Source organism: Thunnus maccoyii, chromosome 3 (genome assembly GCF_910596095.1).
Source record: "Thunnus maccoyii chromosome 3, fThuMac1.1, whole genome shotgun sequence".
In the NCBI taxonomy this organism is placed as follows: domain Eukaryota; kingdom Metazoa; phylum Chordata; class Actinopteri; order Scombriformes; family Scombridae; genus Thunnus; species Thunnus maccoyii.
The window spans coordinates 10,855,482-10,880,192 of NC_056535.1; the positions used below are offsets into that span (position 1 = coordinate 10,855,482).

The 24,711-nt window shown below is 37.7% G+C and overlaps 2 protein-coding genes across 3 annotated transcripts; both read left to right on the top strand.

Annotated features, from left to right (window-relative positions):
- The first annotated feature begins 310 nt into the window (after positions 1-310).
- Positions 311-2,366, top strand: gnrh2 (gonadotropin-releasing hormone 2). The gene is made up of 4 exons (XM_042406790.1): positions 311-345; positions 1,502-1,652; positions 1,775-1,858; positions 2,213-2,366. Exons 2-4 carry the CDS (start codon positions 1,518-1,520, stop codon positions 2,249-2,251), a joined length of 258 nt encoding a protein of 85 aa, XP_042262724.1. The 5' UTR covers positions 311-345; positions 1,502-1,517; the 3' UTR covers positions 2,252-2,366.
- A 698-nt stretch (positions 2,367-3,064) lies between these two features.
- Positions 3,065-18,990, top strand: LOC121893976 (zinc finger matrin-type protein 1-like). Of its 2 annotated transcripts, XM_042406215.1 has the most exons (11): positions 3,065-3,250; positions 6,488-6,594; positions 6,701-6,784; positions 7,280-7,415; positions 7,538-7,819; positions 15,587-15,940; positions 17,231-17,320; positions 17,607-17,702; positions 17,929-17,962; positions 18,115-18,166; positions 18,344-18,990. In XM_042406215.1, the coding sequence occupies exons 1-10, from the start codon at positions 3,112-3,114 to the stop codon at positions 18,122-18,124; spliced, it is 1,332 nt and encodes a 443-aa protein (XP_042262149.1). In that variant the 5' UTR covers positions 3,065-3,111; the 3' UTR covers positions 18,125-18,166; positions 18,344-18,990. The 2 variants fall into 2 exon arrangements, with proteins under 2 accessions (XP_042262149.1, XP_042262148.1); XM_042406214.1 differs by lacking the exons at positions 15,587-15,940; positions 17,231-17,320; positions 17,607-17,702; ... (1 more) ...; positions 18,115-18,166; positions 18,344-18,990 and adding exons at positions 8,691-8,781; positions 9,365-11,377 and having other exon boundaries at positions 3,075-3,250.
- Positions 18,991-24,711: the final 5,721 nt, after the last annotated feature.

Sequence of the window (24,711 nt, forward strand, 5' to 3'; positions counted from 1 at the left end):
GGTGTCAGTGCTGTTTGCAGGTGATAATTGGAACTGACAAGGTCCTCTGCACCTCTTGTCCCCAAAGACCGTTTATTTCACTAGGGGAAACAGAGGGACCAGAAGGGTCATTGATGGGCGGGGCACATAGGGAGTAATAGAGAATGATAACAGTAATGAGTGTTGGGAGGGGGGTTTTTTAGACTGGTACATATATTGAGGAGGAGGAAGAGAATCTCTACAGTAATACGCCTGTGAGACTGCGAGATATTGTAAGATACCTTAGCAACCAAACAACTGAAGGACAAGCAGAGTGAGCCTCTGGAGGGACCTTAAGACGAGATAAAGTTATCAGTTGAGACTACGGTAAGACACTTGTTTACATTCCTACAATGTTTTACTGCATAAATAATAAATATCATAGCAAATATGACAGTGAATGTTGTTGGAGCCCCTGACTTAATAGAGTGGGACTGTTGATATTCAGGGGGCAGTACTGTTCAGTACTTTTACATTTCCTCTGACATTTATATATAATGTGTATCTTTAATTATCATCATAATAATCATTAATTATCATTATCTGAGTATGAGAGGCTAGGAGAACAAGGACATTCCATATAATGAGGTTTTATGTAACAAAGTTCTTGCAAATGCAATGAACATAATGTGTTTGTTAAGGGCAAGCAAGCATTTTAAATTATTACTGCAGTCAAAGGTGAGAACATTTTAAAAGATACTTTATAAAAATGCAATAAATTGCTGGAAATATCAGAATTCTTATAGTTGTCTTCAAATATTAAAAAGCATGTTTGTGTCTTAGCCAAAATCATGATATTGTAAAATATTAGAGCCTTCTTGTGATAACCTTCTCTATCAACCCAGTCTCACATTAAAATGTGTAGAGCTGCCTTGGTCCACAGTGCAAAACATATTAATTTCACAATAACGGCTCTAAAATGGTTGGTGCTAGATTGGATGGGCAGGAGGGACGATTTGCAAAACTCTTGAGAGATTTGTACGCTAACCTTAACCCTAAGAGAAGAGCTAGCTGCAGACTCACCCTACATGACACACCCACTTTACTACACGACACACTACCTGTGATGTTTGTACCTTAACTGTATGTTACACGACACACCCCCAAGCCTAACCCTAACCCCCTGACCTCTAACCCTAACACTAACCATTCCCCTCCTCATGCCTAAACCTAACCAAGTTGGTCTGTCATGTAGTAAAGTGGATGTGTCATGTCATACATTTTGGTTGCCAAGTTCCTTTTTGTTTTACATTTAATTCAGTATTCCTGCTGCAACTGTCACAAAAGATAGTCCAAATATTGTATGAACTGATTGACAATACTGTATATTTTACATTTGTTTAATAATTTAAATATTTTTGATATAGTTTAGATTTCTTAAATCAGATGCTGAAGGATGAAAGAAAAAAAAAGATGATTGTCTCTTTTCTTATAGGCTTTGAATGAGCAAGTGTCATTAATGGAAGTCCATCTCTGTCTGTAGGTAAAGAAGAAATACCATGTGTGTATCTCGGCTGGTTTTGCTGCTGGGGCTGCTTCTATGTGTTGGAGCTCAGCTGTCCAACGCTCAGCACTGGTCCCATGGTTGGTATCCTGGAGGCAAGAGGGAGCTGGACTCTTTTGGCACGTCAGAGGTCAGGACCAGTGTTTGTGTGTGCCAATTTGCATTGTTTTGTCATTCACTGAGCATTGTCTGTTGAGAATGGAGATATTCATAACCTCTTTACTTTTTTCTCATATCTCCACTGTTTCTCAGATTTCACAGGAGATCAAGCTGTGTGAGGCAGGGGAATGCAGCTACTTGAGACCTCAGAGGAGGAGTCTTCTGAGAAACATTCTTGTAAGTGAAAAACAGAGACTAACAGTACCCTGTTCAATGTTGTTTAAACCCGATACAAACAATAGCTGCCTAATGTCTCACAGTAATCATTCAGCATAAGCAGTCATGCTAATAAGGTAATTAATTGATCTAGTAAGGCCTTATTTAGCTCATAAATCTCTGTCAATATAATGTCTTTGGTTGATTTTAATATAAACGTTATAAATCAGCTGAAGATGCCATCCTAATGATATAATATCTCATGTATTTACTGGCTGGACATGAAAACAAAAACTTATACTAAAGCAGTAAGGCTTACTGCTTTGAGTATAGTGGGTGATTGACTCATGTTATATGAAATGACTGTCTTCACAGTTGGATGCCTTAGCCAGAGAGCTCCAGAAGAGAAAGTGACAGCTTTCCACCCTTCACTGCTTTTCTACTGAGTGACCTGACTCTCCTCTTCAGTGTCTTTGTCTTGACTTGTAACAGCTTTATGTTGATCCTATGATCTGGTCTATTGGATCAATCGGTCATATTTGTTATATTTGTCAGTAAATGTGTTTTTCAGCATTAGTTGGATTCTCCCTGTGAAAAACAAATGTTGAAAATATGTCCCATAATAAAGTAGTCTATTTTGATATGAATTTATTTTTTTCTTAATTTTTGATCTCCAAAATTGTCTGTGGCATATGGTGTGAATATATTTCAAGGAGGATCATATTGTAGAAGTAGCAAAAAATGTTTTCGACAATTCAAAATAGTGGGAAAACCATTCAGACACATCTCTTAATAGAGAAGAGTGTTAATGATGGATTACTTCACAATTCCTAATAAAAAGAGCATTCATGCAGATATATAAAACAAAAACATAATAGGAAAAATACAGAGAGCTTTGACTGTCGTGGCAAAAAATAGTCACAGAAAAAAATTAGAGAGAGAGAGAGAGAGAGAGAGAGAGAGAGAGAGAGAGAGAGAGAGAGAGAGAGAGAGAGATAATTGACAAATTATATTTAGAGAATGGGATGAGGGTTGGGGAAGAACTTTATAATAACTTGATAATATTATTCATTTATTTATTTGTTTATTCATTCATTTATTTTAATTTTATTTTATATATAATAATTTAGATTAGATAGGGGAATTGGGTCTTATTTTCAATCCAGTAGAAGGCGCTAATGCTACGTTTTTGGTGCAAAGCGCCTCTAAAAATCAACGAAGAAGAAGCAGCAGAATGACTTCACTGCGCATGCACTGAACAGATAGGGAAAACGATGGACGACAGAAGTGTCTGTACTCCACACTTTGCGGAGTCAGACGCTCAAAATAACACTACCAGTACCCCTATTGCGGCTTCTGCCACAGATGCTGACAAAGTAATAAACACTAAAATAGATAGTACCCAGGTTGAAGGTGAGTTTTGTCTAGAACGTGAAACTTCAGCTGTGCTGCTTTCTACCTGTCGAGCCAACGTTAGCTTTTTAGCTAACTGGCTAGCCACCTCAACTCGCTAGCTCCTTAGCTAAAGACGCTAATGTCAACTGTCTGACGTTAGGAGTAACTTAACATTTTATACCGTCCGTGCGTACAGGACTCGTGAAAGTTATCGCCCACCAAATCACCCTTTTACTCCTTAGACCATCCTGATAGGAAAATCATGCAAAATGAAAAGGTTCCTCGTTATCCCAGGCCTGGAGGTGGTTGGACGGTTGCTAGTGATTTTGCGAGCTAACTTGCTGTCTGCAAACTCAGCCCCCAGTCCGAACAGCGTTTAATCATTTGAACAAGCTGGATACTACAGGTTGACCTATATAACAGGTCTTGACAAATAACATACCATTTAGTGAGTGGCTGACCTAAGTATTAACTTGCCTCAGGCAATAGATTGTGACGTAGTCATTATATACTGAATCAGCCAAAGCAGTGAACTGGAATAAAATACACTACTGGCTAAATGAAAAATGTAAAAAGATGCCGTACTCAGATTGACTGTGAGTTTGAAGGATCACAGATTTCATCAGCTTTCATTCAGTCAAAAAATGTCCATCTGTCCCTGACTGGCCTCGCTTACCTGTAGAATAAAACTGATGTCAAGACAAGGCTGTGGATATAAAACATTTCCTCTTATTCAACATCTGTACACATACTTTTGAGATACCCTATCTTCAATCTCTTTTCTTGTTAACTGCTACTGTGATAATCATTTGGTAAGTACAATATTTGAAATGTATCCGCAGACATGGACATATTTCAAGCAATATCAAGGTGTATCTATCTATCTCTCTATATATATATTTTATTTTTTTTACTTATTGCAGATTAGGTAGGTAAATTAGATTAATTGAGCCATAGATAATATTTTACTGAGATACAGATGCTGTCTTTTAGTGTATAATTGTCTTATTGCATCATATAGTAGAGGTTGGCAAGTTAAACTTCTGCCAGCAGACTGTTAGTATTTCATAATAATTACTTCCAACGCCTTATTTTTCTTCCCCTCAGTTTTGCACTTCATTGTGCTGCAATGGTTATTTTCAATATTGATTAATATATCAGTTTATTTGTGAGTAAATTGTTAATCAGTTATTTACAATGTCAAAACCAGTAACAATTGATCATGGTATATCATCAAATTGTTGATTTCTCATTGATTTTTTCCTGATCAAAATCCCTAAAATATTCATTTTTCAGTTACATTATATATGGACAAAAGGCAAGCATGTGTTTGCAGTTGAGACGCTGTAAATTACAAATATTTATTTAAAATGATCAATTACTTGACAGTTTAAACTGTTAAAAATTGTTAATTATTTTTTGTTGACTAGCTAACTGATTAATCGATTGATCGTTTCAGCTCTACTTACACATTTTCTGTGAGGTCATAAAAGCATGTTTATTAGTCATGTTTTATGGTCAGCTCAATAGAGGATACAGTCTCACACCATGCACCAAACCATGTCATTGTTCATTAATTTAGACTTGTATTAATTAATGGAAAAATTGATTCATTTTTTTTTTTACAGTAATACATCAGCTGCTCCAATTTATTGTCATTTTAACAGAATCTCAAAAAAATGAAACTGAACACACTTTACAAACCGTGTCTTAACTATTTTGGAAAACAAGCCACACCAGCTCTAACTAAATATAAGCCCAACAAAGAGTGCCAGATAAAGGATAAAGCTGTTTGGAAAAAGCTATCAGCTACTTTCTTCACCAGCGTCAGTATCAAGACCACCATGTTTTTCTTTTCAAAAGTAATCCGCTAAATATGTATTGCAAAAAAAAACTAAATTACTGTCAAGTAGAACTGAGTATTCAACAACAAATTAGCTTATTTAAAGAACATAAGGCATAACTTTGGTTCATAAATCAAACTGGTTCTTAAGATTCTTGTTGAATTGGTGCAGTGTCAAAATATATTTGTATACTCTGAGCTCTTATAGGTCACATTCACAAAGTGTTTCATAATTTGTTTTACTCATAATCAAGTAATATTAAAAATGTATGTAATATTACCATTAAATGAAAACCAGTAGCACAACTCACTGAAATTCACAAGCCTGTTTTTAAGTATAATAGGTTTTTATTGTTGCTACAGGAAATCACTTTGAGTAAGCTTTCATATTCCACTGTATTTGACTTTAAGTCTGTCGTGTTAGTTTTGCCTGGGGGTTGTAAAAAAAAAAAGTTTGCATTTCACGTTAGATTTGGGCATTGAAGCAGGCCAGTGCATGTTTCAAGTTAACATGAACAGAGCACGATCATGTCAGAGTGGCAGACCTCCTTCCTACCCACAGAGGTTGACGGCAGCAGTGCAGTGAAACGTGAAAATGCATCGGGCATTGAACGAGCAGTATGAGTGCAGTCAAGTATGAAATCCTGATTTTCTCACATGGTAGCGATAACGTACATGCAACAAGTGTTACGAGGTATTGCTGAATAGCACTATGAGAGGTCAGTGTTGAGTGGGAACGATCCAAGTAATTTTTTTTTTTATGGGGTATAAAATCTAATATTGGAAGAATGCCATGTTTGCTTTCATCCTAAAAAATATTTTTGTTTGTTGATATATAAAATGTTTTGCAATGGTTAATCTCTTGCTTTAGGAAGGGAGTGGTTGAATCTTGTATTTGGAATTCAGTTGAACCTACACCTCTGATTTAAGATGGACTACTATGATTTTAAAGTACAGGAAGTTATAATGTAACGGAGGAGAAGCTGTTTTCGTGTGCTGGGCAGAATTTGTTGCCTACAAAATAATTTTGAATTTTTGATGAGACCTTTATCACATCCAGACAATGATGAATAATGTACCAATTAGTATTTAATTTATGTATTTTGCCGATGCGTTTTTTTCAAAAACAAATTTGTCCAGACAAAAACTCATTTATCAAAACCATCCAATATGACTTTTTAAAGTACAGCTCTTTCTGTATCATCCAATGTAGGTCTGCATTGTCTGGACCTAAATTAGAGACTGTGAAACTATTGCTTAACATTTTAACATTTTTTCTGTGTGTGGAGAAAATTTAAGTTAGTTTGGTGAAAACTTCCAAATAATCTAATTACATAGCTTGTTGCTTGGCCATCATTATCTCCTACTTTATTCAGTGTGGCTTAATTGTAACATTATATTTTGCCACACAGGAGACCAGAGTGAAGAGGAGCTCCTGAAGGGTCTCTTGACTGATGATTACTGCCACGTGTGTGAGGCTGTGCTACTGTTTGAATCTCAGCGCCTTTCCCATTATGAGGTTTGTGCTGTTTCCCAGGCACTAGTCATGGAAATGTGGAGCAGTTTTATTAAGCTCACAAGGTCAGAGCCTTTACAATAACATCTCCTGTATCCCCCGACTGCAGGGAAAGAAACATGCCCAGAAGCTAAAGGTCTACCTGCAAGCCAAGAGAGCTGAGAAGATGAACAAAGAGGCTACCGGACCCCAGGTTCACACTTATATTAAAGATTTTACTTTTTACATATTTAGGTGGCGTCCTTATCTGTAACATCAAACAATGATTGTAACAATAGAATGCAATTAAACCATAATGCTCCAAGCAGCCAGTGGTAAGGAATACTAAGGGTCATAACTGTAGTGCTCTTATTATGTCCTCCTCAGTACAACATGATCATGCAAGAGAGAGATGCACATGAAAGAAATGTAAGAACTAGGCAGAGTTAAGAGGATAGTGGATTGATGCTGAGCACAGACTGCTGTGTAGGAATGAAGGTGCCAAGTCCCGGCTGTGAGTGCCAGCACAAATATTTTGAACTAAATAAAAGCAGACAAGTAACAATGGAGAGTATATACAATGGGAGTGATGTGGTAGAACTCGGAGGGGTTTAAGACATCTTTATTATCTATTACGTTATTAGATATCTTGTGTAAGAAAGCATAAATCTGTCTCTTGCCAAGCCAGTCTTGTGCCTGATTTTTGCAGTTGACAATGATGGCTGATAAGGACCGTTTCTGTGAGCTGTGTAACATGGTGTTTAGTTCTCCCGTTGTGGCAAAATCCCATTACGAAGGCAAAGTCCACATCAAAAATCTTCGTAAACAAGGCCTTCAACCCTCAGGTAAGTGGTAGAATTGTTACAGAAAAGTATTAGTGATCTGAATTACAATATTTGCTGAAGCTCTGCTTACATTCAGAAGGTCAAACACGAAGTAAATTAATAATTTCTCATTGCGCTTACAGACAGGTACAAAGAGGTTTGTACTTCACCAAGTCTGACTCAGGATCCTGGTAATGCTGACCAGCAATCTGCCTCAGAGGGTGATATGGAGCATCTTCTGGACCCAACACCCACCACAGCCAGCGCAGAGGTGGATCTGAAGGACTCTAACAAGTACTGTGCCCTGTGTGCAGCCTCCTTCAATAATCCCCAAATGGCTTTGCAGCACTACAATGGACGCAAACACCAGAGGAATGCAGCTAGACAGGAGCTGCTCAGGGAGCTTGGAGACGATGTTCAAGAAGGTAACACAGAGTCCTGCTGCTCAGCAGAACAGGATAATACAAAGGGCATCAGGCCCTGCAGGAATCAAATTAAAATTTTATCAGTGGCACATAATCATACTGAGTGTATTTTAAGAGGCAATATTGATGTGAAGAAAAATATTTCTTGCGATGCATTTTTCCTTTGTTAGACACACTGTATGTCAGTGTTACATAACTAAGATGCAAGGCGGTAAACAATATCAGTAGAAGCTGAAAACAGCACAACAGCCCGATGCCAGCACAGAGACGATCAACATGAAAAGAAAATAACAGATTAGTGCCCAAAGAAAGGCACAGTAAACAAAAAAACACAAAAAAGCAGTTGAATTTGCTTCCAAGCTTCCTAAAACAACTCGGAAAATCCCTTCAGCCATGAAGATTTGATCCCATCAGAGGTAGCAGGAGTAGGTAGGAGATTAGCAGGTAGGTGTGAGCTTGATGGCCTGTTGACAATAAACTGGTGTTAAGAAGAGGCGGTTAGTCTTATTGTAGTGTTAAATAATTACATTGCAGAGTTTCAATGAGTTAGTAACTGTTTGCAGTTGTTACACAGTGAAATACACATTTTTATTTTTTATTTGATGTATTTCCTTTTTACGTGTGCATTTACTGAAAAATGTAAAAGGACAGTTATGTAGCTTTTGATCTTTAATAAATGATTGCGATGTTTTTTAGTGTGATGTGAATTTTCTGTGCTATGTTAAAATCAAACCATGTTTAGCTGATTTAGAAACTCACTGGACTAACTAGAATTAGAGAAAAGCAAAGGAAGCAGTACTGTATATCTGAGTGCTTATAGGCCATTATTTCATGTTTTGTTCCTCCTCACCCACTGTTTGTTTGTCTGCAGCCGACTCCCTGATGTGTCACATGTGTAGTGTGCAGTTTAACTCTGTGGAGATGTACCAGGCCCACATGCAGGGAAACAAGCACCAGATTAGGTAAGATCAAGAATTTTCTGACAAACACAAGTCAGATGTTATATTGACACTTTCAATCTCTGCTACACTGCACTGTACTAAAAAGGAACCAGATGATTATTATCACCTCAACTCTGCAGCTGTATGTAGTGTTTAGCCATTTTTAGTGGCTAAATGCTACATACAGCTTCTGTCCTGCAGCTGTACCTGTACTTTTAGGTACAGGTACAGGACAAAAACAGCACGTAAAGAAAAAGCAGAGGTTGTTCCCACACTGAATATTGCAAACTCCATGTGAACATAAATTATTTCCTAACGGAGATTGGAGTTACGATATGCAGATCCAAAATATTTTTTCAGTATTCAGTGTGTGAACTACCTTTCCCATTATTATATATACAGCCCCCTTGAAGGGACATATTGCTGTGTGTCTGCTGAATGTAGACGTTGGGAATGGTTTGATGAGCTGTTAAGTTAAGGCACTTGATAAGCTGATGATTTATAAGTTTGTTTTTCTGCTCTCTTGATGTAGCTTTAATTTGACATCAACATTCACTGCTTGATTAAATAGAAACTGAATCCATGTTAACATGTTCTTGAACAGGGAGAAGAAGGTCATTGACCTGTGCAAATCCCAACAGAAAGCCCACAGCACATTTGCAGATGAACTGGCAGATTACATTCAGGTCCAGAAGGCGCGAGGAATTGTCCACAAGACTGGCCATGTTCTTCCTCCGGCTGACGCTGAAAAGGAAGATGAGGAAGATGAACAAGAAGAGCTGAACAAGGGGGATATCGTACAATTGATCAAACCTATGCCCAACCTTCCTCCCACCTCATACCCTCCTCATCCCTCCCACCCTGGTTGTTTCTACCCAGCTGAAGGGTGGCGTCCTCCATATCAGGGCCCACCACGGCCGCCCTGGGGCTGGGACTCCAACTGCCCCCCTCCAGTCCTCCCAGGCTCAGATTCTCCACAGTTCTCTAGTCGGCCCGTAAAGAGAAAGAGGCGCAGAAGGCAGTCAAGCTCTTCCTCGTATACTACCTCATCATCTTACTCCTCCTCATATTCTTCCTCCTATAGCAGTAGCACAAGTGACAGTGACAACAGCGAACACAGGCGAAGAGAAAGGAGGAGGATTAGAAGATCCAGGAAGAAGAGAGGCAGAAGGGCAAGAGATGAGGACTCAGATAAAGAGGAGAGGAGGGGGAAGCAACGGAGGAGAGTAAGAGATGACTCAGAGGAGACAAGGAGAGAGGAATATGGAGAGTCAGAAGAAAAGAGGAGGAGGAAAAAGCGAAAACATCATGGCAAGCGGAGAAGACAAGAAAGGAAATCCCGGGATGAGGACTTTGAGGAGGATGGAGAGGAAAGGGTGACGGACAATTTACAGCAAGAAGACATGATAGAAAATAGAAAAGAGACTGAAGTGCATATTCAGACTGAAATTAATGTTGAGCAGCGAGAGGGTGGATGGGATGAGCCAGCCAAACCCAAATACAGGAGAGAGAAGAAGAAAGCAAAAGAGAAAGCAGACACCAGGACGGAGGAGGAGAAGCTGTGGGATGACTCCATCCTGGGCTGTTAATCTCAAGAGGCTCAGTTTAAGTCTTTTTTCTGAACTGCTGACGTTGAGGCAAAAAATTTAAGTTATGATTAGCATGATATTGAAAATCTCAAAAACTGTATATTAAAATAATCTTGATAGCAGTTAACAAAGCATTTTCCACTATCTGCTTCAGTAGTCCAACAGTGTTGTTCTCCATAGGTGTGCTAGCTGGCTAGCAATGTTTATGCATCCATCTCATTCCAGTGTGTCAAATTTGGTTTCTCACTCATAACCACAACTATATCAGCTTTATTTTTTGTTATGACACTTTATAATGTCTTTGAGTGAATTCATGTGCACAGTTATTAATTGTTGGCTGTAATTTTTTTAAGATCACATATTATTTTCTTGCCTATCTTTTGAAATGATCAAGAAGTCCTCTTGACCTCTTAACTCATCAATAAGTTAAATTATGTGTGATTATTATGTATTTGCACCTGTCAAGAATTTGTTAGATTGTGATACCTTTAGCAGCCTGTGGATGGCGCTGTTGAGCTTCAGTCCGAACATTAGTATACAACATAAAAGCCCATAATTGTTAGAAGCTTAGTCATTTAATTTTCTTTGAAGCTGTTTGTGCTTTCACTCAGGCAGACAGGCCTAAAGGTTGAAGAGGGCTGTTAGAGATGTAGAGAGGCTCAGCATATGTCAGATATAGTGGAATGATAAAATATAACTGTGCCTGTTACACACACTGTAGCACATATTTAAAATTATTATTTAAAATTATTTCTAAAAACAGGACAGTGCAAAGACATTGCCTATCTACAGTGCATTTGTCTGTGTGTTGATGTATTTGCACACCAAAACAGCACATTGGTCAGACAGGTGCAAAAGTTCAAATGAGGACAGTGTTTCACACACTTCAAGATTCCTGTTCAGAAGCAGTCAGTGATGGATTAAACAAAAGCAGTTGAAGATTCTTTAAGGTAACTAAAAAGAAGCAGTTCTTTGTGGATAAAAGGTGACATAGCCAGCCGTTGTTGGAATAAAAAGTAGGGAAAATGGCTTTATTCATTAATTCCAAGCATTTTCTCAGTTCATAATGATCAGCTGTAAACAAAAGGAATGGTAGTTATACAGTAGTCCAAACATTAAGGGTTGCCAGACTTCAGCACTGCTAAATTCACCTCTGTCATCACCTTTTAAAATCCATTAAGTGGTTCACAGATTTCATGAGCCTGGATGCATTACGAGTTATGGCAGTGGTCTAGTTTGGCTTTGTTAAAATTGAGATTTCTAGAAAAAAGTCTTAAAATTCAGTACAGAATAAAGTGGTTGTCTAATATTTACAAACTACTGTAGATTCAAATGCCATGAAAAGCTTCTCAGACAGACAGGTTTTAAGGTTGAGATGATGGACTATCAGGCTTTATCTGCCTCCCTACGATCACATTATGATGCTGGGAGTACAATGGTGCACATTCAACGTCTAGAACAGAGATAACGAGAATGCTCATTAATACGAGGCGTAAATGCAAAGGTCTGTTGATCAGCAGCCGTGATCCAGATCGCATGTTTATATCAGGTGTAAATGGGGCCATCAATACAGGCTTCAAGCCAAAGTAGTGTATTAAATTGCTGTTATAAGGAAAAAACTACATGCATGAAACAGTTGAAAATTGTTAGTGTGTTTAAAAGTTACATACATTGTGAGAAAATTCCAAGAAAACCTTAAACCTGTGACATAATATGAACATTGCTGATGAGAGCTGTAAAGACATGAAATGAGAGGCAAACAACTTCTCAGCGTTTGACTAAAGCGTTGGAGCAGAGAGACCAACAAAGGCTTTATAGCTCAACAATGTGTGAAGAGCAGCTCTGAAGCCCCCTGAGCTCTCCTGTTTTCAAAGAATCCTGTGGTCTCGCTCCCTGTTTCGCTCGAATCTTCGACCCCCGTAGCGCTGTACGGTGCCCACATCCTCTCACTTTAAGACCCCCACCAGATCGTTCCACGCACTAACCTTCTACACACACACACACAATCCACAGACACCACTCGGGTGATTTAAGCAGTCTTAATTTTTTACTAAAAGTTCTGTGGATAATCAGACATCTAAGCAGTCACCCCTCACTTTTTTTCGGAAGGCTGTGTCAAAATGTAATATAAATGCCGATCAATGGGATATATTCCTTTTAATGTGGAGGAAGGTAAAAATGAGGTTTTTAAGTAAGCTATCAACTGCAAGGAAATCTCAAGTGCCTCCTTGACACTTTCAAATGCAGTGAACCACCATAAGTCATTACTGCTCATAAATGCCAACATCTCTCGGACAGTCTGTTGATATATTGTTGGTTTGATGAAACAACGTCAGTGTATCTTAAGTTTTCTGGATTTTCTACTGAATACAACAAACCAAAACTGTTTATTGAAGAAATTTGAGGATGTCACCTTGGGCTCTGGAAAACTGTGATGGCCATTGTTTCACTATTTTCTGACATTTTCTAGCCTAAACAATGAATTAATTGGCATATGAATCAATAATGAAAACAACTGGCAGTCACAGCCCTTATTTACTTATTCCAAAGTCACATATTTCTAACACTGAACCTTTTCTGTCGTGTTTTCATACAACGCGTCTTAACTGCTGGATGGAATTCAACTTAGATGCCAATCAGTCCGTCACCTCTGCATTTTTTACACGAAGCAAAATGAAGACAGTGTGCTACTTTTTACAGCTGAGCGTCTTCATTTTATTTGTGCAGAACAGATATTCTGAGTTATTTAGATAATAAATTTCAACATTTCTTTTAATGATTTAAGCATTTATAAGACAAAACATGGATTGAGGACAGTATGCTGTCAACTGGAGAAATTCAGAAAGGAGTTTCTTTAAAATTCAAATTGAATTGAGAAGCTTAATACAGCTAAATATCTCAACATATTCAGTCTGTTAAAATAAGGGAGAATGAATGATTTCACTGTTAAACTCATTTTATTTTATTCTCAATGATTGAATTGAAATAAATGGATCTTTTCACAAATTATAACTATTCTGAATACATATGATTTACTTAAAATTGCGATGAGCCAGTGTTTTGTCCTTCGCATCACTGTGTTTGGCGTTGATGTTTTGTTAATGTATGTGTTAATACTCTTTAGACCGTACTTAATGCAAAGTTTAAGTAATGTGAAAGAACTGAAGAAGTTGTATACACACACCAGTTGATATTTTACAATAATCTACAGTATTGTGGATCAGGGTTTGTATCACTGATCCTTTGTTTCCACTTAATACCTGAAGTTTAGACTCCGTATATTGGTATTCCCTTGTCGTGCTCTGCAGTGAGGCGGGAAGCTGTGTATGTAGGACTCTGCTGAGCTCTAGGTCATGCACCTGGGCAGAGACCACAGCACTGCAAACTGCAAACTACAAATACACAATTTTTTTATTGCTTGATATGTGGCACTAAGTCAGCTCTGATCAAACATCACCACATCTTTTCAGCTGTTTGTCATGAGCTCGGTGATATAACACTTGATGCCTTGTATGTTGAACTGTGTTTTTCTTCTTTAACAATCCGCATCTCTCTAAGGTGAAAACACAATTTATAATTCTTGGTTGCTTTTTTTAAGTCAAGAAGGTCACAATAGATGAGTTAGCTTTCTGTTTATGCTTTACATGGTACCACTCTGGTGTGTGTTTTATGTGTAAGTCCTCACTCTGATAGGCCCTGTGTGTGTGTCACATTGGGGTGTTACCTTGACGACTCAGGGCCCTGTCAGCTCAGTTCCTCTTATCATCTCTGACAGATAGATAGCAGGAACAGAAACTATCAGCATTATCCCTCAGCTACCACTCAAGATATACACACACACTCACGCGAACACTGGTGACCGGGCAAAATGTTCTCGCTGCCCCTGGTATGGACACTGTTGACAGTATCCCTGTGGACATCAGGTGAGTACATTTCTTTCATTGTTGTTTTTGTAAGCCCCCGGCGTTCTCGATATATATATCTCACTCAGGGGCCTGTAGCGAGGGATGTGTTGTTGTCTACTCAAACTCAGGCTTGTCCGTTGTTTAACTTAAATTATGTCTACATTTATCAAATACAGTCCTAACCATGAGTTGTGCTAAAAGGATGAATTCATTTTTGACAGTCCAACAGATGTACAGTTTAAGTAAACGAAATACAACGCAGCCTTTGGTTCATTTGTTAAAGCTGCTATGGTCGAACTGCCATGCAGTTATAATAACTGTAATTTTAGAATTGTACTATAATACTGACATAAGTTATTGATACTGATATAACATTAATGTAATGTGTACGATGTGACTGGAAGCTGTAATGATGGTAAAATATGAGGGTAACAACACACAACCTGTTAATGCTCGACAGTAGGGCCATAAAATTGACACTTCTGTATTTACTTGTTTTTAAAAATATAGCTCTATCGAACTATTAAAATGAATCATATTTGAGCCATATTGTATTTATCGCAATACTCGGACTAAGATTAAATCGACTTGGTGTATTCTTTAACGACACGCAACTTGTATATTTCGTACATGTTGGCAAGAACAAAAAAAATCTTCCAACAGACTTGAGCATCAGTGAGCTTTAACCTTTCACACAGGCAGGCTTTGAATTGCCTACCTTTAGATATTTCATAAGACTAGTGATTGCAACAGGTATATGTCTAAATACCTGACTCCAAAACACACAATATAGGCATGGGAACTGATTCTAAAATTAGATTAAATAGCTCTTACATTGCATAAATGTTAAATCAGTCTCACCATATAGCAGTTTCAAAATGTCACCTTCATAGTTTTGAAATTTTTACCAGAGGTTTCTTCATAGTTCGGCTTTATTTCCATTCTTGCAACACTTTTGGGGATAGTTTTATTGTTTCTATCCCATATTGGCAGTTACGATTGCACTTTCTCCTGCCTTGCTTGAAGAATGATAACTTGTATGTGCATTTACTTCACAATGAATTTATTTAAGTAGGAGAAACTGCACACACATTGTTGCTAAAGACTTGTCAAACCTTTCTAAAGACCAGCCGATGGACAAATTGGCTTGTAACGTAAAAACAAGACTGAGTAGCCCTTTTGAGAAAAAAATCACAATTCTTGGAAGTTTGGCCTCAGGTTTGTAATTGTGTTATAGCCCCAAATGTTAAAGGTATACTACCCAGAGCTCCTGAGCACCGTCAGAGTTGTTCAAAGTACTACAAGCTTGTGTCCCTCTATTTCCACTCATAGGTTCATGCCACACCCTGCGACAAGAAGCCCTCAAAGTTGTCTACCCCAAGATCCACAGTGCAGAGAATATTGAATGTAACTGTGCCGGCATCTCCTGTGACTCTGTCTACTGGTTCCGCAGCATTTCCAACCATAACAAAGTAGAGTTCCTCGGCAGATATAACAACGCTGACCGTGCTCATTACGCGGACAAAGACAAAGAGGCACAGTTCAAATTCACCAGAGGGAGCAGTGCGTCCTTTATGCTACGCATCAACAATGTGACAGGAGAGGACACAGGAATTTATTCTTGTGTTCTTAGGAACAGGACACACCACGACATGTGGAAACCTGGGGTTCTTCTTCTACCGGGAGGTTTGTATCCTCAAATCTCAAATGTTTGATTTACAGTGTTAAGTGTTAAATATCAGGCGGCACTCTGAATTCATTTGGCCGGTGGAGGAAAATTAATTTAAGGTGCTAAACGCAGATTTGAACCAAACCTCTCCATTTAAATATGTTGCAGTAAGACATTCAACACAATACATTAAAACTGATTATACAGTGAAGATTGTGAGTTCAAATGATTATATGCCACAATGTGTTTAATGTAACTGCCACGGCCCCAGTTTGAGTTTGTCAAGGCAACTTGGTCTCATTTCTCCCTCTCTTCTTATGTTTCTCACAGTACAACTCTGAACTGTCTACTATCCTTTAAAAACTTTAAAATGTACTGTACCTGTGTGTATTATCTTGCTGGACTAGAGTGTTATTAGTCCTGCTTATAGTTTGTCTTGCTCATCTGGTGTGCCATTCTAATACACCACATAGACTAAGTGGAAAACAACCTCCAAACAACCTCAGTAGCACTTAAAATGGTGACTGCTGTCGTTGCTGTTGGCGAGAGATGTATACATATAACAAGTACGCATAATAATTATAGTTCATATGTTTCTCGGGTCTGTGGTTGATCAATTCTTTGAAATAAATGGATGATAAAAGTTTCCAGATCATGGATAAACAGAAACTACATACGGTAGATACAATAAGTGAGCAGATCCTATTTATCTTGAGTTTTCTTGAGTTTTTGAGTTTATTCATCAACACCTGAATGTCTCTTGAGCTGAAAAGGAAAAATCTGGCGAAAAACTGTCCGCTGGCCTAATAGGACTGTACTAGAGAGTCACACAGACAAACAAGACACAGGATGTATTCGTAGAGAGAATCTGTAGCTGAGATCCTGGTCAGAATAATTTCTTACGCTATCTAATGTGCGCTTGGTAAGTAACAAGCTGAATGAATTCATGGCCAGAGCAGAATAGGATAGGGAGCAATCTTATCTGTGTCACAGAGACTTAATCATGGTGAAGTGTACTATATACTTAAGTGTTTTTTTGTTTAGTTTGGTTGTTTGTTTTGTCTCAGCTGTCTTTTGTCACCACATCTGTTTTATATGTTACATACTCTTTACCACTTTATCAATTTATCAGTCTGGTTGACAATAAAGTTCTGTTCTATTCTATTCTAAAGATTGGAAAAGACAGGTCAAAAATCGGCGGGTACTGCTTTCATTTCTCTTAAAAAGATTCCTTATATGCTTGTTTTACTACTTATGTTTATGCTTATGTCACTCGTCTTTATGGCTGTTTGGTCTTTATCTGACAGTGACCCCTCCAACAAAACCTCCTGAGATCAAGAAACCTCAAAAACCCATAAACACACGCTGTAGCTGCAACAAGAAGAAACCTTCACAGAGTAAGTTATTAAGGATTTTTCATTAAAGGAAAAAGAGCACTTGTATGTATGTTGTATAGCAGGTTGCTCTGTGAATATATGTATTATAACAAGGTATAAATCTTGTGTAGTGTATCATATTGCGATGATGTAAATGCAATAGAAGAAGTATTTTTCTACAGCCAATGTGATAACAGGTTGTACTGAAGGTATTAACCATCTACTGATTGATTAAATCATGTGACTTCAGTGCAACAAGATATAATACATCTAAATCAAACCATGCACCGTGTATATTGTGTGTTAGCTCCAGATGGCTGCGGCTCAGTGGTTCTGTGGTCGTTGGTTGGACTAATTGTGGTCCTGGCTCTGGCTATCATCTGCACGCTGTACTACTTCAGCCGTGAGTAGTCCTTCAGATTAATGCACTAAATAATGTGAAGTCAGGTAGGGAAAAGCACACTGTTTGCAGAGATTCATTCCAAGTGATGTACGGAATTATGCTCACAAATGGTTGTGAAACCATTTGCACAGCCGTCATGCTTTGAAATGTAAGTGTTTGAATAAAAAGACAATTTTATTGTGTCTGAAGATTTTTTTCTTTTGTTTGAACATATTCTTGCTTACAGGGCTGCCCAAAAAATGTCGGCACCACGTTGTGAGGTAAGTAGATTACTACAGATGGTGTAAATAACTTATATTTTTTTGTTTAATCCAAATATGTTCCTTTGATTCTTTAATTTTTGCTTTTGCAGTTGTATATGCTGTAATTGACAATATTTTAATCTCTTTCCTATGTTATATTTTCTGTTAAGGAAGAGATAGAAGACCTCAAGCCCTCCATTGACAGCTTATATCTCACTCAAAGTATGTACCTTATGTGTGTAATGTAATATATTTATATATGAAACATATATGTATGTGTAATATTTATCGCCATACAAAATATTTTCAGGTATAAGCAAAATTGCTAAAGAAGTTGTGTATGCTGTATGAATATGAAAAATCTTTCATACCTACTAACACTTGTTTCTGTGATTGCAGTGGTGGAGGTGTTTGACTTAAGCTGAGGTCCAGTGGAGCATAAAGGACATGATTCACCCCGAAAATCTACTCTGTTCACAACGTGTCATGTTTATTTACAGAGAAGAGTTTTATGTTTTCATCAGCCATGTAACATATTGTATTATATTGACTGTTTTTGTTACAAATATCACAAGACAAACAGCTCTACCATGTTCATTCCGAAGCCCTGCGCTGTAACTTGTCATCTATAATATTTTAGATTTGTCAATCAACTATGTTTTCATCAATATGCAGATTATATCATTATTTATCAAGATGCTTTTCCAATTCAGCAGATTCTGTAGCTTTGGTTTTTAGATTATTATTAAATCAACAACAACAAGGCAGTAGTTTTTCCTCAAAGTCCAGATTGTGATACAAATGTGTTGTGTACCTTAACAGAGAAACATAATCTGTCTATTTACATTCAAAAAGCAGGCAGACCACAAAACAGCTGAATAGAATTACTGTATTTGTGTTTTGATCTGTTCTGTAAATTATTTGTTTGTCTTTTACAATATTTTTATGCATTCTGTTCACATATCTATCTTGAAGAAAACAGTAAAGTTGATTTTTCTAATTCTGCATAATTCTGTTACATAAATAAAATTGTGTATTTCCAATCAGTCACTGTGGCAGCGGACTTCTTCTGATGAGTGATGGTGATCATTGCATTATTGCAATGACCATATTATTGCATTATGCATTGCATTATACATTGCCTCCTATACATACAGACAAGTGCCAAAAAGCAGAGACACCCACAGATTAGGGTGCTTAGGGTGTGACACCTTACTCGAGGGCACTTAAGCAACAAAAGGAACACTACAGGTGTAACCTTGAGCCCAAATGCTGTGTGTGTCTCAGATGACAGTTACGACTTGTGCACAGATGACTGAAGTTCGAAATGTTTGTTGTGTTGTGTTGTACCTCTGACAGACGTCTGTGCATGTCTATGAAAGAGAGGTTTGGAAGTGGGTGTTGTACTTCCATTGTCAATATTGTGTTTTGCGGAAGTTGAGTAGGTGAGTAACAGGGTTTGGTTTCTTGCTTTACTTTTGATGTGTAAGCTTGCATCACATTCAGTTTCTGTTGAACTGCCTTCAGTATATGCCAGCAGACTTCATTGTTACAGTCTTAAATTACAGGCTACAAAGTCATTTGGTATGGTATAAAGGATGTGTCTCCTGCTCTCTTGCCCTCTCTCTTACTCTCACACTCAAGCTACACACATGCACACCTGTGCGATTGAGAAGTGTAAAGAATCGACTGTGTTGGTGGTTGTTCAGGTCTCAGGGAGTGTGCGCGACCCTTTCCTGTGTGCTGGAGACAGAGGAAGAACAGAGCCATGCTCACTGAGATGGTATCGCTTCGCTCAGCTTTTCAGCTCTTCATCTAGTCTCTGAAACAAAAAGACCACAAAAATACCACAGACACAACCACAAGCACTGACAGAGATGCAGAGCGCGAAAGACAGACAGAGCGTTACAGTTTTGAAATGAGAATACATTAAGAAAAATGAAAACTTTAAGACAACTTTTTGTTGGAGTGTGTTTTATTGTGTATCATTCAATACAATGTATATTACAATTACCAAATGCATTTAAACACAGTTTAAATGACTACATATACAGTATGTGTGTGTGTGTGTGTGTGTGTGTGTATGCTGTATCAACACTATTTTCATTTTTAAAGCCACAGCCTTTATTTTATACCACATACATACAAAAACAAATTAGACCACACTTAGTTAGATACAGCTACCTCTATTGATATAAATCAGTTGGACAAAATATTAGAAATATCTCTCAGTATAATGCAGTACAGGTTCAACAGCAGCATGAACTACAGTCTCCGCAATGACCACAAAGTTGAATCAACTCACTTCTCAGTTCAACACAGAACTGAGCATCATGAAGGTAGGATTTATTTTAAGGCTGTTGTATTAGCTGGCTTTAGTTTTCTCTTGAATGTTTATCATCATCTTGTTTTAGCATTTGAGGAAATAATCTATTCACATTCATCAGTTCCAGGAAATATGAATGAATGCAGGTAGCAGCAGTAGACTTGTAGATCGTGTGTTGATTGATTTCTGCTATTTTCTGATGACAAATAGAGATGTTTATGATTAAATCAGCAAGGTAAGAATGAAATACATGCAAAGACTATATATATAAACTATACACAATATTTTGCTAACCATTTGTGTGTGTTGTATCCTGCACTATCTTCTGATAAATATATATCACAAAATGACATGTAATTTATATTGTTACTATCTGCAGTATGTTTAATATTATCAAAGTGTAAATAAATTATCAGTTAAAAATGTAAAGCTTCAGAGAGAAACATTAAAGCATAGTTATCTTAGTGTTTGAGAGTTTAACAATTTTAATTTTAACAAATGAATACGCCCTACTCTAATTAGATTTCTTGTTGATGTTAACCATAAATTGTACATGAAGGTGTTAAGTTTTCACAGAAAATATTTTTACTTTTAACTTAAACTGAATTCAGTCTGTTCATCTGAGAAACAGAAACATAACCAACAGAGGAGCAGATGTTGAACCGAAACAGAATATCATGTACAGTAACTACATTACTGCAAAATTAAAAAAAAAAAAAGGTATCACATATGAGATAATATACAGTTTACATGTGAAATGAGGAACTTCATATTGAAAAAGACTAATGTCTCTGCTTTTTTTGCAAGATAGTAAACACATGTTAATGAGTATAAATAATACATATTAAAGACATACAGCATTCTGTATATTCGTTCTCTTGTGTCTCACATTATTTAAAGCCATAACGTTTAAATAATGCAACGCGAAAACACAACAGCATAATATTAAGACAGCCCTGAATGGTAAAAATGTTTGATTTTAAATATGTGAATGTAAAGCAACAATGTTGAACCATACAAATACCACGACACTGGGCCATTTGTGATGAAATCCTGCAGAAAACATATTGTGTAATATATCAGATTGTGCTTTACAGGATCAGTTGTCACAGGATACAGTAAATTTATAGGTCAAATTTGTCACACATTATATAATTTAACAATCACTATCATAAACAGAACAAGAGAGTCCACTGGATGTGTACCCTATACTGTGTACTGTATACTGTGAATTAGAGTAAATTCAGCTTCTTCACCTGTACGATGTCACATTTTGTCCATTAAACATAAAATTCCCAATTAGACACATTTGTCGACTTAATTTCAACATTCTTGGCAAAAGCCAATTCAAGCAAATTTTATTGTAGATGTTATTTGCCCAAGACCAGACATATACAGTAGCATCCTAACAGGAAGTCTTGGTAACATAAGAGATTATGATGTGCTCAATTCCTCAATTTCCAAGCTCTCCGTTTCTACTTACTTCTCTTGATGCTCTCGGTTTCCTTTTCACAACTTGATGCCCCATAATGCCTAAAACTGCCAGTTCAGCAACAGAACAGTCACAGTTGAGCCAAACTGATGAACTAGTGAACAAGCAACTGGTATTAATGTTGATTTACTAGTATTAAGCAAGCTGCTATTTTCAGAATGGAAGGATGTCTCCTATTTTAATGTCAAGCTACGCAGTATTGCTGCACAGGGTTCTCTCTTTCTCACTGGCTTCCCCTGATCACTCACTACATACATCCACACACACCAACACACAAATGTAAGTTTCAGGTTGGAGACCCCCTGTGTGACTAAGATAGGGAAGCCCATGCAGGTGTGTTTGTGAGTGACTCAACCCTGAAACAGAGGGATGGAAAGGTGAAGTGGGCTAACTGAGACCGTTTTGACTGGGTCTCCCCTCTATCAAAGAAGTATCAACAGAATCCCCTGCTTACTGAAAACGATGCAAAACCTGAAACTGACATGGTTTCCATCATGGTTTCATTTGAAATAAATGTCAAAGTAATTCATGGAAAACAAAAAACGAAGTTAAGTTAATAATTAGCATCTGAATTTTGAAGTAATAATGTGACAGGGTAAAGAAAATGCTGAGCAGCACAACTTAATGCAACACAATATTGTCTCTTTCTTTCTGTTAGTTTCTCTCGGTCTCTTGCCACCCACCCATGGAACAAACAAAACGCCCACAACAGAGCAAAATGTCAGCATTTGTTGCCCATTACCAAATCGGTGCATCTACTTTCCATCACTGAACAGGAAATAGGACAAGTCTTGAGTTGTGCCATAGCTGCTGTCGCTCTTCTCAGTTGATCTGAAGGGAGTTTCACTTACTTAGTGTTAGAGCAACTTTCACATGAGAATTATTAATGTTTCATTGACAGGCCTCTCTGTGGGGCAGGTGAGACAAAGCTTGATTTGTTTAGAAGCTACAGTGTGTGTCTTTGTTGATCATGTGAAATTCTGTTTTAAAACCTGGTTTTGGTCATCATCCCTATTAGTTGTGCTAATAGATTACATACCAGTTCAATCACTGAGCTACACTGTAGGGTTGTTCAGGTTCTAATCTCTAATCACTCAGGCAGGATTGCAATTGACAGTTTGGGTTTTATGTTTCTGTTTCTTTTCTCGTAGGAGACTTAAAAGTGACCTGTGGAATTTACATTCAGAATCTCTCACCAAGCGCATTTTGTGTACGCTTCAGGTGTAACAAATGTGTTGAATGCATTTCCACATTTTTTGAACTTTTAGAATTCTGCATTTTGTATATAAATCTTTACTTGCTAGCAGTCATCTTCCTTCCTGCCTTTATTAGAGCACTGCTGCATATCTTGGTGCATTACCGCCACTTCCACACTAATGAAATAGTGTGAAACCAGTGGTAGGATTGTGTATTGTTCATAGGCTGTATATAAAGATGGACATAGCGATGTATGACGTCACCCATTGGTTTGCATTGGAGCCGGTTTGAAGCCAAGAGTTGCTGCTTATGATCAGCGCCATCTTTTCCCTTTGGAGCCAGGACCTTTAAAATAAGGAGTGCAGGGTGTTGCCTTTCACACTCTGGAAACACTCCCCACTACCTCAGACTGAAGCGAACACCAGCTTACTGGAAACACCTAGCAGTGCAGACTTGGGCTAACATTAGCTACTTTGGCTAAATTGTGCTAATAGGGCAGGTATAGTAATCAAGTAACATTGAACTTACCAAAATATTGTGACCCATGCATGGGACAAACAAAACAGGGACCCACTATTTAAAAAACTGCTTCATAGCAGTTTTTTAAGCATTTACTAGACACCTTTAATATTGCTATAGGATTTCTATGCACCCTTCTTTATGCACTTTTTCAATTTGTGTATGAAAAAACATGAGTGGAAACGCTGGAAATTCGAAAAAAAGACAAAATATTCCAAAAAAAAAAAAAAAAAAAAAAAGTTTTACGCTTGGATGAGATGGAAAATTTGATGTATCAATAAAAGCGAAATACGACAAAGTGCAACAGAAACAAATTTTGCAAAAAAAATGATAATGTAGAGGAAGCATGTGATTTAAATGTTCCTGAGATCTCTGGGCAGCATAACGGGACACAGTGCTGTTATCAAAACGCTCCCAAAAGCAAGAAGCTGTGATGTTAGCTGTTCTCTCTATGTCCACTGTCCATCATGCTCTCTATCACCAGGATTTGTGTCTTGTTTCCATCATGGATTTATCAAGAGAATTGGATACAGCGTCGGATGCAGGCCCATTGCCCCATTCATTCCTATGAAAGTTGCTCAGTGGCATGTGAAGCCAAAAAACCCACTTCCTGCTGTAAAGAAATTACCTGTATGAAAACAAACTGCGCACACTCTGAGGGCCCCAGCGCTCATAGAACATGCTCACTAGAAACTTCTACTGGCTGAGACAGCTAACTTCTGGTTTAGCCCTCCTGTAAACTTGAATGGGGATAAAATGATTAAATTGTGCAGCTCTTCCGGACTTTTGAAATGTGATCAGACCAAATGAATCAAATTCTGATAGTGAAATGAGTCATTTTGCAGAGGTTGTGACGCTCAAAAAAATATGTCCACTGTTTTACAACCATCCCTTTTCCCATGATTGTGTGGGAAAAATGCCTTTTGGGCCCCTCTCGGACCTGGAGTTGTAATTCCATAGTTTGGCCACTACGTCAAATTGGCGTCAAAGCCCAGTGCTTTTCCTTGAGGCTTGGTTTCTATCACTTCAGCTTTGACTGTCGCTCTCTTGATTGCATCATTGCGTTGTGCCATCTTCTTCTTTTTGTGGTTTAGAGCATTCAATCACTGCCGACTGTTTTTTTACATGCACTCGACTATTAATATTCACACAGCAGGAGTGGATGGAAACACACATTAATTCACATTTTCTTTTATTGATTTTCTGAATCCATTTGGATGGAAACCTGACTTA